Below are 20,990 nucleotides of genomic sequence, written 5' to 3' on the forward strand. Positions count from 1 at the left end.
TCTATGCAGACAGGAAATGAGGCACAGATAGAGAGCTGTGTTTTTTACCGAAATGTTACAGTGACTAAATTGATCACTATGAAATACCTCTACTTTTTATTGCAATTACAAATTACATAAACAGTATCTTCGTATTTTAAAGGGCATTTTATTGGTATGGACTTAATTTTAATACATAATAGCCGTTTGCATCTTCTTAACAAATGTTGTTAACAACAACCTGAAATCTGTGGTACATGCAGTACTTTCAAAAACGTCCTGTTTCTTTCTTCTTCATTACATTTGTGCTCCTATTCTAGTTCAATTTCTGGTTCAGTTTTCCTTTATGTGTTGGCACTCGTTATTTCTTAAGTGATTTTAACTCTAAGCTCAAAAACATACATTTACACCATATACCTCAAAAAATTCCCAGTAATAAATCCTGGCTATGGCCATGTGTACGGCATCTGTCATGATAAACTATAAAGGAGGAGTACAAAGTGAATGAGTGGAAAGCTCCACTGTTTGGCCTGTTTTTACCTGCATGTAGTTTTAGTGACTAAGTGGGTGGGGCTATGGAAACCAGACCAAATGTACAGACAGACAATCGGTACACTGCATTCATGGATACACATGCATGGGCGAAACACCTAGACGTGCACAGTTACATAACTTGACCAGCTTCTGCTGACCCACCATAAGAAAGACAAAGTCTCTGGCACATAAAGTCTCTGGAAAACTTTGCACATCTGTTTTCCAACACTGAAACAAACATAAATCCAGATAAGCGCTGCAACTATTTGACAGATAAAACACACTGGATACTTGGCCTCATGGCACCAGACTAGACTTGCCCTGGATCTTGCCTGCTCCACAAGTACTAGCACTATGCACATTTAAAAGCACACTACGCTTTTAAAAGTTTCATTGATATAATTCCTGTAGATTTGATCTATTTCAGACCGCACAAACATTTTCAGGGACCTTTCATGAACTCTGGACTGTGTCTTCTATGCTGACATAGGCTTAGACTGCCTGGAGACTCCCCATGATGCACCAAGCTTCACTTTCTTCCTCTCTATCTGTACACATTCATGTCTCACTAATGCATGTTACTAATTTGGTCTTCCTTGGAGTCTCCTTGCTTTCTCATTTCGCAGGTTCCATGGGTCGTGGTTGGCCCTGCTGCTCTGGTCCTGCTTGACTCCTATCATCATTACCATCATCATCATCATCATCCTTAGGGCCCAAGCACCGCTCATGGAAGTTCTAGACCTACAAAATAGTCTCTTGTTACTGTGACCTAAACCCAACAAGAAGCTGGCCATCATCAACTTCTATGTCAGGGGAATCTTGACAAGTTTGTGATTAAAAGTTTTTAAAAGTTTGAGTTTTCATTGAAGGCCATGGCTGTTGTGGGGTGGGAAATATCTACGTTTAGCCAGGAATCCACAGGAAGTTGCTGCAAATTCACCGTGCACAGTCAGATCTGCCCCAAATTGCACAAATTTGGTTGGAGTCTGGGCCTGAACACTCTAACTATGCTGTACGTGTTGGAATCCGCCCCAAATCTGACCCGCCTGGCCAGCACAGTGAAGGTCAGTGATTCACCATTAAACAGGAAGCTGTTGTAACTCCACTTTACATGATGCTATCTGCAACCAAACACACTCAAGACCTCAATGATGCTATTTTGTGGCGGTTGTGGGTTTTCGTTGAAGGGCCTTGCCTTGACGGTCAGTGATTCCCCCTAAAACAGGAAGTTGATGTAATTTCACTATACATGGTTGAATCTGCACTGATATGTATACTCCTACTAACAGGTTGACCAAATCCACCTGTCAAATCATTAAGGCCTTGATAATGGTATATGGTGAAGATTCGGAGTTCTCACTGGACACTGATCGAGTAGCAATGAGCAATGACATAGTAAGCTGTTAGAACTTCTGTGTAAACTTTCCTATGTTAGATTATAGTCCTACCCAAAATACTTCTACAGGCCAACAAGGAAAATTAGTCATTGCCTCACCTACTGGCAACAGGAAGCAAGCCTTTGTCTGACAATCATTATATCCTTTACATGCAATTTTCATGGTGCAATCTATGCCTGACATGCTTAAATCTAATGTGCAATTACTCGAAGTTCTCTGGTGCCACAAAAGTGGACACAGGGATTTCCATTGATCCCCCTCGTGCAGTGTCCAAAACACATAGTAACAAGGCCTGTCAAACTGTCGACTTCTGCCAACAATCTTAAGAAAATACAAAAACAATATACACATATATGCAGTTTTTCACGCCAATATGGCCAAGTGCTTGTTTGTGGGAGAAATGATGGTTCTTAGTTGTTACAGCTTTTATGTGCATATCAAGTTCAGACTTACCTCCACCTTACCACTTCCTGCCTGTTTGGAAAAGTAGAGTGACTCACTGTTTGTTTTGACCATTTTCCCCACCTGAATGGGCCCATGAGTCATTGTTTGTGAATGTGTCTCTGACAACCTTGATAAGACTGTCTTGGGAAAAAAAACAAAAAACACAAATTTGTGTCTGCGCAAGAAGACAAAACAAATAGATACAAGAGGGCAGTCTAAAGTCTGGTGCCCTTCAACGCACTGGGCTAAAACCAGTCAATAAGGACATTGTAGGGCCATTTTACAAGGGTTTATCCAAGAATTCATGGAGGTTTGAAGTGGATTCACTGGAGAATATTTGCCAAAAACAATACAGGATGCATTAGAGTCTTGACACATTATATCCAGTTGTATTTTGAATCCACATTTGGACCTGAATTTTGTCTTTTCCATTACATGAATACTGCTGTGCTCCTTAGGGGGAAATGGTGGAGGAAGAAAATAGATGGGTGGAAAAGGTTGATGCCTTTGCAAGAAACTCCTGGGAAACATTTTGCAACCTCTGCAATGACTTGTTTCACTGTCAAAATGAAAAGACTTTTAAAAAGTTGCAACGTTAACAGTTTGCTGGGCAGAAAGGCTGAGGGTAGTATATTCCCTCTCTAATGGGCAGTGGTTGAGGATTTTGTTTCGAGCCGGTTCTTGTGGTAATATTCACGGAGAAGTACTGTTAACTGGAAGCTAAACCTATTATTATACTGGAGCGCCGCCTGATGCTGATGACTTGGGAGATTCTCTGTGCGTTTGACTCCCTAGTTTTGAGAACTGTCTCTCCCCAATCTTAGCCATAATTTTTAGTAACAATTTTGATTTTATTGGCTGGTTATGTATTATAAAGTTTAATTCTGTTACTAAAATAAATGTGTGTTGGTCACAACTTCTATCCAATATAACAGTTATACAGACAGCTTACAATGTGAATAGTACTCAGTTATATAATTCGTATAAGCATTATGATGATTCATGTTTTCTTACCAAATGTAATGACTCATTTAAGAAAAAAAAACTTTCTGGAGGCCTCAGGGACTCCCTCCTTCTCCCTGCTGCTTCTTACTTGTGTTGTATGTAAGAGGCAATGGTCTGTAACTGCAGCACATCTGGGACTTGGTTCTAGAACCTTAAATATTTTTTCACATCTGACTCATTTTCTTTTTCTGCTGTGTGTTGCTCATATGAACCGAGAAGGGGGCAGGTGATTGTGAGAGAGCCAGCGGTGTTTTCTCTGGAATAATAGCACTGCATAGGGAAAATGACTCGGATTCTATAAATGAATGGAACTCTCTGACATTCACTATACACAGTTTTTCCATGTCACGCCAGGGAAAGCAAGCATGCACAGGTTGAGTAACACTAGTATGGGCTGAGCAGGGTTAACACATACCCTACAACCAGCAGGATATGTAAACAGAATAATTGCTCCATTTATTAAAAGAACTCTGTTTGCTCTCTCTGTTGCCGTCATACAGCTCTCTTTTTACGTTTTCACACTTACGGGAAGTGTGCGGTGCCGACCTGGCCAAACCGCGAATTGAGCAAATGGAAGAATGTGCTAAGGGTCGAGTCTTGACTTGTACTGACAGCGGTGACGGATTGAAGCTCCACCGGTGCACAGAGGAAGATGGGAAATACGGCAGACGAAAACTGACTGAGGTTGAAGGGGCATGTTTGTCATGGTGCTATGAGAGGTGAATCACTTAAGGGAGGAGTGTGTGAGTCTTTGCTCTTGCAATTTGTTGTATTTGAAAGACACGCAAAGACACCTAGATCAAGTTCAGTTAAAATTGTAATTTAAGTTAGGCTTTGTTAGGTTCTTTCTTTAAATGATAAAACGCAAACTGCCCCTGAAATCCAAGAAAAAGACAACATCACTCTTATAGCCTGAACAGCAAGCTTTGGCCTGCCTGACAGCTTGGGCCAGTCAAGGCCTCCGGCTTGCATTTTCTCAGCCTGACTGGCTTCTGCAATTGCTTAGTCTGTTGTCTAATCGTGTCCATTTATGTAACACTGTAATGAGGAACAGTCATCTGGAGCTGCAGCTGCTGTTGTGCTCCGAGATGGAGATCAGACAGTCTGGGGAGAAAAGAAGTGACAAAAGCGACGAGAAATAAAAAAGGCTCAGATTTGCTTTGAAGGCTGAAGTGAACACCCAAACAAGGGAATAGTTTCAGGGTGACTGCCGTTCATCTCAAGGCTCTTAACTTAACTCCACTTACGTAACTTGCCCACAACAATGACAACACAATCACCACAATCACCTACAACTATAAGCAAAAGTTAAGTATTGGTTCATGTTTTAGCTATATGACAGTTAAGATTTGGATAAAAACAATTTACTGTGACACTGTTCCTATGCTGTGGGTCGGTAATGTTTCAATGTTTGGATGACGTGTTGATGTGACTAAATTTAGCATGAAATGTTTGTCCCAGTAAATGAATTCCAAACTGTTGTGTCCCGAAAAAGTGTTCTGCACCCCTTAGCACTTCAGACAGCATTAGGCTTTTTGAGTGCCTGCACCGGCCCACCACGACCATTAGTGGAGGTTGCCCTCTCTAGTGGCTGAAAAATGTCACTACTTTAAGTTTGAAATAGGTCCAGTGAAATACTTACGATTGTTAGAAGTGTGATTGAATCCTATAATGTTTGACTTTGTAAAAATACGATCTTTGAAAAGTCATGCGACATGGCTAGTTGTGACATGCAAGTTCCCTCTCTTTCTCAGTCAGTCAATCTGCTAGCCATCTTTAGTTAAACCCAGAGCAGTGATCTGTGAATGAGCATGCATATTTGAGTTTTCAATTTGATGTGTACGAGCATTAAATGGATTAAAAGCCCAACAGTATAATATAGACCTAAACAGGTTGATATTTCACGACTCAACCTTTATGGTTTAGTGTGCTTTAAGTGTATGTCTTATGTCAGGCAGTGTCAGGCACAAGAGTTATGCTCTGATTTTTGGTTTAGGTGCAGGCTTGGAATGCTTTAACTATCTTTCTGTTACTGGAGCCTTTATGTTACACACCACACAGTAATAATAATAATAATAATAATAATAATAATAATAATAATAATAATAATGTATAGTTTGCAAAGAACGCACTCACACGTGGCAACACACATTTGCATGAGCATAAATAGGAAATACCCCCTAAACTTGCATTTTCCATGGTACAACATGAAGCAGTGCAAATGAATTATACTTCATGCATGCACCAATAATGATAATGCCACAAAAATGATAATAATAATTAGTCATTTACTTCAAATTTGAGATTTTCAAAGCTTTTCAAAATCTGTATGAAAACATTGTTCCAAAAAGTTAAAGTATTCTAAAACCAAAACCCTGCAGTATTTTTTGGTATTATAAGCTGTATGGCTTTAACTTATTTCAATGACCAAAAACATCTCGGGGTACATTTGCATACCACTAGAGGGAGTACGGGTACCATAAATGGAGCTACTGCTGGGCTGACATTGCTCAAAATTGCAGTTTCTTAGGGTGGAGAGTCTGACTGATTGCTACATTTTATGTCTTATAAAACTGGAACTACACTGCAGATGAGGGCATGGAAGGTTTTCACATTTAGGTTTCTCAATTTCTCATACTGCTGATGTAACTCAGTCCATGTGTTTTTTTCTTTTCTTGATCCATTGTAATGCTTTTTGTCAATTTCAAACTTGTTCATTTCAAACTTGTTTGGATTGATTTACCAGGCAAAGTTCTATTGTATATAAACAATTTTAAACATCGAACGAAGTGTACAGGAAGATCACCCAGTTTTCTCTTTTTTTCATCTATGTACATAAACGGTAATAGCGTGGCATGGGAAACATGGCGCCGTGGCTTAGTTGGTTAAAGCGCCTGTCTAGTAAACAGGAGATCCTGGGTTCGAATCCCAGCGGTGCCTTTTTGTGTTTGCAGAAGCAAGCAAATTTGCTGTTATCAAACTATTGAAAGCATAAAGCGGTGTGTATTTAACAATGACACGTGACAGCGTACTTACAATCAAAAAGAGGACATTTGCAAAAACAGATATTTCTTAACTATATAAAATTCAAATGATGAATATAAAACTCAATCTCCCAGTTTATTTCCAGGGCTGCTCAGAAAGTATCTCCGCTAACTAATCCACCATCACAAATTAAAACATTAAAAAGAAGAAAAAAAAACTCAAAACGCTGCGAGCAGGGTTCGAACCTGCGCGGGAAGATCCCATTGGATTTCAAGTCCAACGCCTTAACCACTCGGCCATCGCAGCCTGATTCATATAAGGGTATCCGCTTACATCTTGTCGGTAACTCAGGTGACTTGACCCACATTTGGACCTCGGTTTTCTAGGGAAAAATAGATTTTTCTGCCTTGATGATATTCATTAGTGCAAACATATAATTTGAAAGTATATGATATATTGAGTGAAAACACTTGTGCCAATTAACAATGCCGAACGATGTGTGTTCAAGTTTCTAAAGATTGGCTTCACCCCTCCATATGCCTCACAGTGGTTTGGTCCACTGCCAATCAACGGGCAACTCAGACACCTGTATCGAATCCAGATACCACCCATAGAACAGCTGAGGTAACAGCGTTTTTAGTTTGGGATTTCTTTTAGATGTAATCAAACAACTATCCCACAAGGAGCAAAATTCAAGGTAATTTTTTGTCATTATACAACACAGGGTTGCACAGCAAAATGTAATTTTTACGGGCTCCTTTAGGCTATACAAACACAGAACATACACCAGTAGGCATAACATTATGACCACCTGCCTTATATTGTGAGGGTTCCCCTTGTGTAGCCAAAACAGCTCTGACCTGTCAAGACATGGACTTCGGACCTCTGAGGATGTCCTGTGGTGTCTGGCACCAGGGCGTTTTACAGTGGATCCTTTAGAGCCTGTATGTTGGGGGGTGGGGCCTCCATGGATCGGACCTGCTCTGGCATGTCCTACAGATGCTCTATCAGATTGGGATCTGGGGAATTTGAAGGCCCGGTCAACACTTTAGGCCCTCTATTGTGTTCCTCGGGCTGTTCCAGAGCCGGTGTTTGCAGTGTGTCTGTCTTGCTGGGGGCGCCACCACCATCGAGTAGTGTTGTTGTGATGACGGGGTGTACTTGGTCCACAACAGTGTTTGGATGTGTGGTTCGTGTCAAGTGGCATTCACATGAATGCCTGCATCCAATGTTTCCCAGCATTGTGATGAGATGATCAATGTTATTCACGTCACCTGTCAGTGGTTTTAATGTTGTGGCTGATCAGTGTATATACAGTATGAAAGGAATAATAGTGTAGTGGAGTCATAACAGGAAGTGTTAGTGGGTAGAATACTCCAGGCTTAAGAAGAGTGTCAATTTACTGTTACTGTTAGCATATTATTCATCTAATGATATGCAGATTGCAGTTATATCAACAGGATCATCAGTGGATCAGGTGGCCTCGTCTGAAAAAGTACCATTCTGATTAAGAGCAGATAGGATGCCGATGTGTAAGACAGTAATTCTTTCATGAGGAAAATAATGATTACATAACCTGCAGCGATCCTTCCTTCTCTCTACATAACCACACTTGCACAAGGACTGCGAATGGGTTTCCTACATATCTTGATGAGACTGGGACTTCCTCACATGCACACACATGATTGACTCACGTTGATGATATCTTTTTTATGACTGACGCCACCCATAGAACAGCAGAGGTTAAAGTTTATTGTTATCTGTCTTTTTTTTTTTTTAATGCTGCTCTCACAAATAAAAACAAGACTGTTTGTTTTTAGTAAGTTTACTCATTAAAATGATGCTCAGTATTATCTGAATTTTATTTTTAGCTTTGCATTTTATTAAATGTAATAAAACAGCTTTCCTTCAAGATTTAAAGTTCGGGGTGATTTATTTTAACTACACAGGGTTGCATGACAAAATGAAGTTTGTAAATTCCTTCATGCTATAAAACCACAGAACATCTACATGTAGGGCACTTTTAACATTTGTGTTGGGGTCAATGACAGGTCTCTGATTTCCTGTTGCTTAACCAGCCTGAGTCGCATTGTCCGTTTTCATTTCCTCGCTAATCCATCTGAGATCCGAGATGGATTAGCATGGATCCCGTTCTGGATTCTTCCCAGGGACGATCTGGCTGGCTAAGTTTGATGGTCAAAAGATGTCATGAGCTGTGCTTATCTCAAGGTCCACTGCTCTCAGTCCCAAACCTACATTTTTCTTCTGCAGTGCTGATGAATGCATTTCTGCAAAATGTGTTTCAGTGATAAAGCCAAAAAAGAAAACTGCTAAAAAGAGAACATTTAGCAAAAAGGTGCTACCAACCGCTGCATCAGCATGTGCTACTGTTACCATAGCAATATATGTTTGTTTACTGTAATCTACAAAATCCATGCGCCAATCGAAAGCATTTTGCACTAATGCCTGTTCAAACATAATGAATGAATGACTTCTTGCCATTCGTCACACCTATGCAACTTAATTAAAGTCAAGCCTTCAGAAAAGATCAGAACAGAAAGATAAAGAACATTCCTGCAGTGTGGCACACAGAGAAGCTCTTTATAGACATCTTACACTAAATCTGAATCATAAATACGTTATCGATTGTGGAAATTGCTGGCTGCACCCTTTTGAGTCCCTAATCTGGATCACCAAATGGGCAAAGCAGGTGTGTACGTGAGTACCAGTGATGGTCTGGGCTTTTTTAAATCAAACATAACCGAATTTGAATTTAAACATCCATAATTGTCTAGCTATAGGACACGTCCTCCACGTTTTTATATGTCACTGGACAGTTTAAATGTGTTTGTCATTTAATTCCTCTGGTATTATCTTCAAAATGAATTATCTGTCACCCAGTCATTTGTTTGCATGTCTCAAAGCTTTTCCATTAATGGTTAACAATTTACAAGGTGTAACTTGAAATCATAAGATGAAGGTGAAGGTATGAAAAATATTCATTTATCAGTTAACAACTGATTTGTATGTGCATACTTCTACCTAAGTCATCTTCTCTGTCTTTTCAGGAGTACAGAAAGTCTGTAATTGAAGGAGGTTAGGCAGGAGGGAGGTTCTCAGGTGTTTCAGTTCTGCCACGGCACCTGTGCTGTTGATAAGAAGTAGCGAGAATATATTCCTCTGACAGCAATGGCCTCTAAGGTGGCATTGGTACTTCTAACCTGTCTGATGTCCTTGGCACCAAGGAGTGGCTCTGCTGGCACTGGCGTAGAGTGACCGTCTTCCCACCTCATAAAGCGGTGAAGCAGGCATGTAGCTTTAACAGTCTTCTCTGTCACCTCCGGAGTGACACCAAGCACCCTGGGATACAGCCTCCACTGAGCAACCATGATGCCAAAGGAGCAATCAACCACTCTTCTGGCATAGGAAAGCCTAACATTGACGACCCTCTTATCTCCCTGTGTTTGCCCAGTGTAGGGCTTCAGCATATCTCTTGTGAGAGGGAAGGCCTCATTGGCCACAAAGACACAGGGGACAGGGCCTAGGCAAGCAGCATTCTACCAACTCCTCCCATTTCCTCCCACATTAACCATTCGGAAATGGTAGTGGGCATCCACCATGGCGAGGAGAGCAATTGATAAGGCTCCCTTATAATTAAAGAAAAGGGAACTGCTGTGGGATGACTGATGATGTGATTCCCAGCAATTGCCCTGACGCAGTTCAGAAAAGGACCAGAGGGTACTGGAAATTCAGAGCAATCCTCCGCCGGACGCTGTGCAGGGCCGATGGTCTCCCTAAATGTTGTCTGTGCTCTGGAGATGGTCCCAGCAACATTCTGAGGCAGTAATTCAAATGTCCCTAGTTGGCCTAAAATAGGCTGGGAACCGGGTTCCATCCAACAGCAGCTCCTGGACAAGGCTGATGATATTCATCATATTTTCTCTTACGAATCGTGTCATGCATCAACATTAAGCTCGTTGTCCATACAAAGCATGAGGGCAAGCATCGTCCATTAGGTGCTCATGGTTAAAAAATATAATGTTAAACAGAAGGCAAACAGATAAGTAAACACCAAGGATAAGTCTTCTGATCATGTCTAAGGGTTAGGGATAGGGGTTAGGGTTAGGGTTAGGGCTAGCTCTTCTAATTGTTAACACTGGAAGGTGGGGTGAGAAGCCATTTTTCATATTCTCCTCCTGCACCAACAGCCGCCATCTCTCTCCAAGAATTCGATCTTTTGTGTGTCATTGTAGTCTCAGCATGATGGATTTTACAATGAAGACAGTCTCTCCTCAACATTACTTCCCCAACTCTGACGTGAGAAAGGTATGGGTGAAGGAGACGATCTGACAATTGCTTGAAGCATACTACTCAACCTCCTACCCAAACAGGATCATTTTTTTAACTGACTTGCAGGGCACAAACGAGAACACCACCTCAGAAACCAGTACCCCCAGAATGTGTTTTTTGGAACAAGCCCTATACGTGTGTGTTATTGTGCTGTGAAGAAGCAGGTGGAACAGTACAGTAGGATGGGCTTGATGATGATCTGGTACAATATGACCCATAAGTCCTACTGTAAATGACTCCATCTATACCATGTCTGTACTGTAAAATCTGCTGTCTCCTTCCTCCACCTCTCACTTGTTTCTGAAATGTGTGACGAAAGAGATTTATTAGTTGACATAAAGTGGTTACTAAGTTTGGTGTGTCTAGGTGTGGCTCTTGTAGATAGAGGGATAATGACTTTATAACTACGGCCTATATCAATGGCCCCATGTCAATCTCTGATTTCATGCCATACCAAAATATATCAAAGGTCAGGTCTGTCCCTCTGTCTGTTTCTCTGTCTGTCTGTCTGTCTGTCTGTCCATCTATTCCTCTGAAGTTAGAAGATAAGGAACAATGTGTGAGTTTAAAAATAATTTGGTTGGTGTTGTAAAGGTTAAAGATTGACTGATTGCTTTTAACTAAAGCCAGTCAGGGTCTGACATAACCCATGGCCAGGGGCCAGTAAAAGCCTACGCAGGGCAAGTTGATTGACTAATAACTGGCCCTCCTGAGTAAATCAGGGTCTTCCCTACCATTAGCCTATAATTTGACTAAATGGCCTAAGCATTTTATCACTGACCCCTCGTCTGCTTTCTGTGATGGAGTTTCAGCGGAGGCAAGACGGACAGACGCACACTCAGTGACAGCGACAGTGAACCAGGTGAAGTGAAGATAAAGTGTTAATTGAGGCGAATGAGTGTTGTGTAGTGGGACCTTCGAACAGGTGTCGTTCAAACTGAACAATTTACTTGCAAATATGCTGAAGTTTTACAAAGAACAAGGTAAACCAACAGACTTTTGCACCCAACATCTCGTATTTAACAACACTAAAGCTAGTGACAAGAACACTGAACAGGTTACTTGAAAATAAAAGCACGTCCTGTCAAAACTGTCTATAGTCATTATGAATCATTACTTAATTACTGTAAATAATGTAAATGGTGTTTTTTAACATGTCCTCTATAGACTAAATAAATGCCTGTGTATGCCATTCTATCTGACTTTACACAAAATACGGAGGAACCTGCATTCATACACCGCCAGTGATGTGCACAGGGCGGTCGCCCCCCCTTGTGGCCCAGTTGTTGAAAAACGCGCTGAAGTGCCCTCTTGGGAGCCAAAACGCGTGCTAAACTGTCCTCTTGGGAGCCAAAATGCGTGCTAAACTGCCCTCTTGGGTGGAAAAAACACACTAAACTGCCCCCTTGGCTGGTTAAAACATGATAAACTGCCCTCTTTGGTGGCAAAAACGTGCGCTAAAGTGCCCTCTTGGGTGGCAAAAACGCGTGCTAATGTGCCCTCTTGGGAGGCAAAAATGTGTGCCAAGTGCCCTCTTGGGTGGCAAAAACGTGTGCTAAAGTGTCCTCTTGGGTGGCAAAAACATGTGCTAATATGCCCTCTTGGGTGGCAAAAACGCATGCTAAAGTGCCCTCTTGGGAGGCATAAAACGCGTACTAAAGTGCCCTCTTGGGAGGCAAAAACGCGTGCTAAAGTGCCCTCCTGGTTGGCAAAACACACTAAACTGCCCTCTTGGGTGGAACAAAAACTAAACTGCCCTCTTGGCTGGTTAAAACATGATAAACTGTTTACTTAAGTGGCAAGAGGGCGTCTTTAAGTGCCCTCCTTATTGGCAAAAAACACTAAACTGCCCTCTTAGGTGAAAATAAAACACTTAATTGCTCTCTTGGGTGGTTAAAACAAGTTTAAGCACACTCCCGGTTGGCAAAACATGATAACCTGCCCTCTAGTCTTGGGTGGTATAAACGCATGCTTATGTGCCCCTGTGGTTGGTAAAACACAAGTGCTCTCTTGGGTGGAAAAACACACTAAACTGCTGCCATTGGATGGAGAACTTTGATTCCAATTAAGGCATGCAAGCTTTCCCAGAGTCATTTTATGGTCTCAACAAGACCCTTTTTTTTCTTTTCGCCCCTGCCCTTCAAAAAGTCTGTGCACGCCACTGTACACCGCATTCATTTACTGATCCAATATGTGTCTCATTTTATAATTTGTGTATTTGTGTAAAATAACAACATGACCTATCAATAAATAAAGAAAAACAATACAACCTAAAGGGAACTCCACTGTTGTATATTTTACGTTATAATAAATCACTAAAACTATGGAAAAAAGAGTTATATTCATTTTTTGACTGCCGGGCAGGGTGGGAATTTCACGGCGCAGTAGTCACTCACAGTAACTTCAGTGAGTTCGCGCTTCGCGCAGGTGGAGTCTCATCATCACATCGATGATCTCACGTGAAAGCCTCTCAAACAGCAGCAGCATCTCAAAACGGAAGAACGACACTTACAGCACAGCAAGCGAGCTCAGTCGGTTTTGATATGATACGTAACTGACTTATGTGGTAGGATTTAGTTCGGGAAAATTGGAAATATTTTCACAGATTAGAACTTCCCTGATCAATAACTCATAAGCGAAACATTGTTAAAACACAAACGACAACTCGTTCCTGCCGTTGTAAAGTAGACAACAAGCTACAACCGTATTTTCATCAAAACGAGCGCTCCTCCGGGCTGGACATTAACTCTGGTCTGTATGGTCAGCCGTCTGTGAGACGAGGGTGCAGGGACCGTCTACAAAGTGCAACACCGAAAAGAGATACTACAAAAAATATTTAATAACTTCCCTATTATTCACTGTAGTGTCACCAAAATCACTCCACACATCAGTGGTCTCCTGCTGGTTATTCTACAGTTTTTTGTTTGGAAGAAATGTGCTTTGGCCTAATTTTGAGGAATTTCTATTGGGAGAAATATTCAATAACTTCACTAATATTCAGTAAAGTGTCACCAAATTTTTTATTTAAAAAAAAACTGTTTTCTAATGTAACATTAACTTGAAATTGGTAATAAAAAGCTTTTAATACATAATCCATGTCTTAATAAATATTATGATGTTATGCTATCAATCTGAAAGGTAAATCATCGAATTTTACTCAATGGCCTTTGTGCCCTGTCATGTCACCTTGGTGCCCCTAAAAAAAAAAAGAAAAGCGAAGGCCAAATGGCCTTGCCCCTAAAATGACGAAATTCCCACCCTGCTGCCGGGCCAGTGAAAATATACAACAGGCCAGTAAAACTCTGCTCTACTGGCCAAGTGGACTAGAGGGGAGAAAAGGTTTTATGTTAAACCCTGCCAATGTTCTGCAATACCAAGATAGCGATGGCTCACTGAGCAAAGACAGTAACATATAGGCTACAAAAAACAGCATCAAATGCCCACTACTTTCGATCCCTCAGGCAGCACTGAAGTAAAATCAGGATGTTGCTACGGACCTGGGAACACAAATGCAGAATCACAATACACTAATTTCGATAAACAAAGTTCATTGATACACCTATGAATTAAAGTTGATACCCAAAGGTAGGGTATGAACCTGTGATAGCCAAGCATCAACAGCATCCATAAATGCTGACAACTTTTCTGGGCTTAAGCTCATCTGAGGTGGACTGATTCAAACTGGAAACATTTACTGTGTCAGCACTAGACTGGCCTAACTGTAGTCCAGACTCCAGTTTACCCAGTTAAAATGTGTGTGAATTAGTGAAAAATACAACAGTGGAGATCAAGAGCTGTTATTCATCAAGTAAGAATGGGAAAGAATTTCAACTTCAACAACTGTTCTCTCAGTTCTCAAGCACCTTTTGAGTGTGTTTTTGTTTTGTATTTGTGATCTAACACATTGGTACGCGTGCCTGTGTCTCAACTTTTTCGGAACATGCTGCAGGCATTAAATTCATATAGAATTTTTGTTCACAAAGAATAATAAAGTTTAAATAACCAATGTATGCCCCTGCAAAATAGTGTAGAGTAAAAATGTATCTGCATGTTGACCTCTCACACAAGATTGATGCAGTGATAAAGTTTTTGAAAACAGTACATTCCCAAATAAGGTTTAAGGGGTGGGGGGGCTCAAGGGTCCCAGAAGGGTTTTCAAGATCTGAAGCTGCAGCATGCATTTGATGATAGGAAAGTGTTCAGCATTATATGAAACAATTTACGAAGAGAAATAAACAAAAGTACTTGGAGAATAGAGTATTGAAAGTCTTTTTAGAGGCATATTTCTTTAAATTAAACCAAAAAAACAATATAACCAATGAGCAATGGGAATTGAATTTATGTGAGCTACAATGGAAGACTTCAAGCTCAACTTTATGGAAAGAGTTTAGCTGGAAAAACCTCATTAGGTTCTTCATTACTCCCTTTCAAAAATGTCATTATATCAATGACCATCAGATAGTGTGGGCTGTCTGAGGTGAATCATTATGTATTCTGGTCCTGCCCATTGTTGATTCCTTACTGGCAGGAGGTTCATGAGGTTTGGAAAAAAGTTTTCCATGTGGACACTCAGTTCAACACTCCGCCCTGCTGTTACTGAATGTTACCTCTCATTCATTTCAGATAATAAGTGTGAGCTGGCAGGATGGCTTCAATGTGAACATGTTTTAAACAAGGTATACCTACAGTTGATGTTTAGATTGACATTGTCTGTGACATCTTTAAAATGGAAAGAATATTCTTTTCAATTAGACTGAGAAGGACTTTTTGAAAGCTGGGACAGTTGATTATGAACATTAAATAAATGAACGTTGTTTGTGTAATGTTAATTATGGTCTGTTAATTGATTTATGTATTCATATTTTCTTTTTTTATCCTTTTTCTGTGCAGTAACTGTACTGTTACGAAGGCACACCCAAACAGTTTTGTTGAGTTCCATCTATTATTACTATTTTCTATCTAATTGCCTGTTTTCGATTTATACTTTATTGATCCTTAGTGCCCTCTGTATCATTTGTTTTAACTGAGTTGTTTTACTCTCTGCTACAACTGTAACCTACAGAGAGTACTTCAGTTCGAAAAATTAAGCCTTAAGAAAATGTCAATATTGGGCGTATGGACTTTGAAGTAAGTCAATAAAAGACAGTTTTGAAAAAGGAAAAAAGAAAGGGTGTGCCCATGTGGTCAAAGTATCACGTTTATCACACAATAATCTCTATAACGTCTGACAGTACAACTTCTTATTTGTAATATAGTGTTTGATGGGCATCCCCACCCAGTAAATGAACTGCTGAGAGGTCAAAAAGCACACGCACAGGCTCAGATAAACACCTAGAAACTCACAACTAAAGAGAACACACCCTGTGCCTATCGCTTACAGTTATTCATTTACACAACTTTAGTAGTGCAGCAATTGGGCATGCACACCACCCACCCAACACATCCACCCTTGTCACCACACAGCAACCCCCCCGAACATCATAGCCATCTATATAAAGTCCCCTGCTCTGTCCATCTTCCTTCTTCTACCACAAACATGGATACAACAAAGTTTCTTATTTTACTATTATGGATGTGTGGTTGCAGAGCAGGGGGACCGGCACAGCACAGGTGAGTCATTCTCCAAAACAATCATTACAAAAATAATGACAAATATTTATTTTTTGTTATTTTTACCAAATTAAATTTTTTTTTTTATCAAAATTGGTATCATTGATAATGGTTTAACCGATATAGTTTTTTTAGACCAATCAATTAATAAGAAAGCCCAAAAATGATCATAACCCTTTTTTTTTATTCCATACCAACAACAACAACAACAACAACAACATACATTTATATGAAACACGGTAACTTTCTGAAAGTATTATTAGAACAGTCAAATATCATAAGGGTCAACAATTGATGATAATGTATGACTGTCCTCAGTATTTCTTTAAGCTGATTCAAATATAACACTTAAATTGTATCCTTAAAAATGTTACTTCACCCATATATTGTTCCTACGTCGGTAAGTTAGTTTTCAATTTTACTGCCATTTAGGCCACCAAGAAAAGCAACTCATTAAGGATTCAATTTGACTTAAGCTAAATTGGGCATAGCCCCGGCACATAGGCTCGGGGCCCCACCCCCAGTGGAAGGTGATTGTTAGACCATGTAGATAATGCACCAGGGTCCTTATTTTAGAAGCAAATCTCAGAGAGCCCTCTTCTGCATTTTGATGTTATTAACGGCACTCTGCCTCTGACCATCACATTCTTTCAAAAACCCCTTGAGGGATTTCTTTAAATCTCAAGACTAAATGATGAATTGATTTTATTTTGGTGGTAAAAGGTTAAGATCACTGTGAACTAATGCATCCTATTCATGTAAACATGATATCTAAGAAATGTTCTGAGGGGATTTCTTACATTTTTACCCAACCGTTTATATTTACTGAAGGATCAACTGATTAGATTAGATTCAGACTTTCTTTTGGGTGTGAAAGGCTGAGGGGTATAGGGTGTTGGACTCATGACAGGCCTCCATTTCTCCGAAGGTGATAAGTTTAGCGCCTTTAATCCATCAGGAGGCTTTTGCAAACATACAGATTTTTATTTCTTAAACTGATAATAAACTTGCAATCTCTAAGATTTATGGTGGAGATGTGATGTTGTTCTGTGTGAATTTGTATCAAATCCCAATCAACCTTTATTTTTTATAGCACTAATTTACAACAAGAGTTTTCTCAAGATACTTTACTGGTTGATGCAGGTCTAGACCACACTCTCTAATATTTGTATGTACAGAGACCCAACATTTACCCCATGAGCAAGTACTTGGCGACTACCAGAATAGGACTCAATTGTGGGCAGTAGTGTTGCATGTGTTTTTTTTTATACCTGCATCCACCCAGCCCATTATGAGGGCTAATTCATATCACCCAATCCATAAAAATATATGCTGAACAACCACGTGTACCAGGTCCAACCCTGCAAAACAACACTATGCATTATGTTAGCACAACTGTTCAGACTGAGAATGAGACAAAGGTCAAACTGTGAGCCCTTGTGCTGTCCGAGGTGCTGATCCTTCTGCTGGCACTATAGGAGCCCAGTACATAACTGGATTACGGGTAGGAAGCTAAGTTGATAACATGCGTAAATGGAACATGAATATAGACTAATAGAGAGGAAGACAGAGGAGCTCAGTGAGTCACAGGTGTCCTCTTGGCAGTCTAAGCCTGTAAGGGTCTGTGCAGGCCCTAACTATAAGCTTTATCAAAAAGGAAGGTTTTAATCATACTCGTAATTGAAGAGGGTGTCTACTTCCCGATCCAATACTGGAAGATGGTTCCAGAGGAGGGGAGCTTGATTTTTCAAAGACTCTATGAACCAAAAGTGGGTTTATATCCTGGGATAGTAGTGTTCTAGTGGGGTCTAGTGGGGTACTAAGAGCTCTTAAAGATATGATGGTGATTGGCCTTTGCATGTGAGGAGGAGGATTTTAAATTCTATTCTGGATTTTACAGGAAGTCAGTGCAGAGAGGCTCAAATTGGAGTAATATGATCTCTAATATTCCTTCTTGTCAGTAAAGGCAGCAGCACTCTGGAAGTTTAGCAGACTGATTAGTGTTGTCTGACTTATTGGATAAGTATACTTGTGTATACTCTACACAACAGTGAAAATTAATTAAGTGTTTTCTAATGATATTCCCAAAATAAAGCATATATATAGTGAATTTCTTATCAGAGCTCAGAACCTTGTGCCTTGAGGATTCATTTTTAATTGATCTCAGTATAGTTTCTTTAATGCCAAATAAATGTCAGCGGTATCAAATGCAACACTAAGAGATAACAAGGTTATTACAGACAGAGGTCCTTCGCCAGATGCAATTACAAGGCAACTTTATATTCATGAACCAAAACCAAAATTGTTTTGGTTCTATGCTGCACTCTGAAACCTGATTCGTAATTCTCATATAAGCTCATATTGTTATGTAGACAGCCACATTACTTATTGGCCACTGTTTTCTCAAGGATCTTAGAGAAAAAGGGAAAGTTAGATATTGGTCTACAGTTGGCTAAAACCTTTCAATCAAGTGTGGGCTTTTTGAGGAAGAGGTTCAATTACAGCTACTTCAAAGGACTTTGGTACATCCCCCTTTTAATAGGGACAGATTGATCATGTCTAGTAGTGAAGTGCTCACTAGATGTAGAACTTCTTTAATCAACTTAGATGGATAGGGTCCAAGAGACATGGTGAAAGATTGCCTTAAGTAAAAGAGGGTTCTTGGGGTTATCTGATGCTAGAATCTAAAATCTAATAATCCTATAACATTTGTTACTACTTCATCGTTATTCAGTGTGAAATATATTGATCACCATCTGAAATTGATGGTTGTTTGTTTTGTACTGTTGTTAATATAGTCCTGCTTTACAGACAGGTTACAGGGAACGTCACACTGTTAAGTAGTTAAGTAGGGCCTGTGAGTGCCACAGGGCTCTTGCTACGCATGGGGCACAGTCCCATTGTTTGTTCTGATGTTTTGGACCTGTTTAAAATAGTCAAAGAGGGTACTTTCCCATGTTGCTAATCACAACTTGCATGTTGGACATTTGACGATCCAGACCCTTGCTTTTGTTGACTGACTCATAACATAGGATTAAAACTTAACAGTTGCACTTTTCTTCACCTGCAACTGCATAATAATGTAAATTGTAGTATGAGTGGTTTAGATGAATCTTTATATTGAATCCTGGACCTATCTTATACAACCATAAAGGTGTTCCTTGAAGTAATAGTAAATAATAATTCATTCATGATCATATTTGGATATTGAAACCTTCTCTTATTACCTTCTTTGCTATGAAGAAAAACAAGCTGACAAGCATTTAATGAAGCTTTAACCTGTGTTCATTCGATGTCTTTCCCTCTTTTACAGATTGCGGAAATCACATAGAGAAGATGGTAGGTCGGTTTTAATCATCTAATTAATTATGTGTATCTTTAGCACAGATTCATACATTTAGATAGATTCAATGGCACTTGGCAATGGCAATGTAAACAGTATATATTAAACAGTAAACAAAGTATAAATAAGCTGGCATTTTCACTCAGACAGTAGCACAGCATGTGATAGCTTCCACCGCAGTGGCCTTGGGATGGATGTGGACTTTACCTCTTTACAGCTCCTTATCTTCACCAATGATAACCAATCATGAACACAACAAAGAGATACACATATCAAAGTGCAGAAAGACATAAATTCTCACCCAAAGCATTAAAATCACCATGTCAACAGACATCTGTTATGGGGAATGCTAGGTGTTGCTTTCACTTGACCTAACACACAGCCGTCACCTGAGATACAGTATCATACGTAGATAAGCTTGTTTATGGTATGTTACTTGAGGTAACAGGTAAATGCCAGCCTTTCTAGCTTTAGATTTCATGTCACATGTATCTCTCTTGACAAATTCCGATATTTGTGTCTCCCACTTCTACAGTTTGAGTTTGATTCAAAAGAATGTACACTACTGTGCACACTTAAGATCTGCCGGCTCCAACTCCTCCCTTATGTTTCCATGTTATGTGAAAATTTTGTATTGTATATAAAAAAAAAAGGTTACCAATATTTTGATTCTAGTGTTCTCTTGAAAAGGCGCTCCAATCAATCGACAACAATAAGACAGTAAATCATTACATTATTTTTCATTGAGACCCAATGTAATTTTCAGTGGAGATATTCAGTTCATTATATATGGCTGTTTGATATATGATAATATGCCCCTGATAACATTGGGGCACTTGTGGATATAGTGCACTAATAAGACACCCCCATTTTCTTATTTTCCCCTCCAATTACGGAACCAAACCTATTCTAAGCTATGTTGCACAAGTACGATAACATACATTAATGATGTGACCTGGCACCCTGATATAGGTGAGGTGAATGACGCTGCCTACATCACTCTTGTTATGAGGCTGAATCTTGTCATTTCAAGTATGGTCTTTTACTCAACCTTTCCAAGTAGTTTTTGTGCTTAAACCTAACCAATCCGCAACCATTTTACAAAATGAATAATGTCATAATGTGTCATAATATGTGGAGTGTTTATCAGCAAACTTTATTTTGAAAGTCTAACCAAATGGTGTATATTAATGTAAGGTAGGTAGAGCATCCTACATTGAAGCTTAAGGCCACTGACTAAGCTGCTGGCGTATTTCACCAGCCAACAGCTAGGTTAGTCCAGCCATTCTCACATGAACTGATTATTTATCACGTTGACCACAGAGATTTTGTCAGTGACTTGA

The 20,990-nt window shown here is 39.9% G+C and overlaps 1 protein-coding gene and 2 non-coding genes across 7 annotated transcripts in view; 2 read left to right on the forward strand and 1 right to left on the reverse strand.

Moving 5' to 3' along the window:
- The first annotated feature begins 6,225 nt into the window (after positions 1-6,225).
- On the forward strand, positions 6,226-6,299 carry trnat-agu (transfer RNA threonine (anticodon AGU)). Its single transcript has one exon. It is a non-coding gene; the product is annotated as a tRNA-Thr (tRNA).
- Positions 6,300-6,568: 269 nt separating this feature from the next.
- trnas-uga (transfer RNA serine (anticodon UGA)) lies at positions 6,569-6,650 on the reverse strand. Its single transcript has one exon. It is a non-coding gene; the product is annotated as a tRNA-Ser (tRNA).
- Positions 6,651-16,242: 9,592 nt separating this feature from the next.
- zanl (zonadhesin, like) overlaps positions 16,243-20,990 on the forward strand; it is a 65,804-nt gene continuing 61,056 nt past the window's right edge. For all 5 annotated transcript variants that reach the window (XM_030430730.1, XM_030430731.1, XM_030430732.1 and 2 more), the window contains exons 1-2: positions 16,243-16,304; positions 19,618-19,643. In XM_030430730.1, the coding sequence (XP_030286590.1) occupies positions 16,267-16,304; positions 19,618-19,643 (64 nt within the window). In that variant the 5' untranslated portion in view covers positions 16,243-16,266. The remainder of the gene's footprint in view (positions 16,305-19,617; positions 19,644-20,990) is intronic.

The sequence above is a fragment of the Sparus aurata genome, chromosome 10 (assembly GCF_900880675.1).
Source record: "Sparus aurata chromosome 10, fSpaAur1.1, whole genome shotgun sequence".
NCBI lineage: Eukaryota > Metazoa > Chordata > Actinopteri > Spariformes > Sparidae > Sparus > Sparus aurata.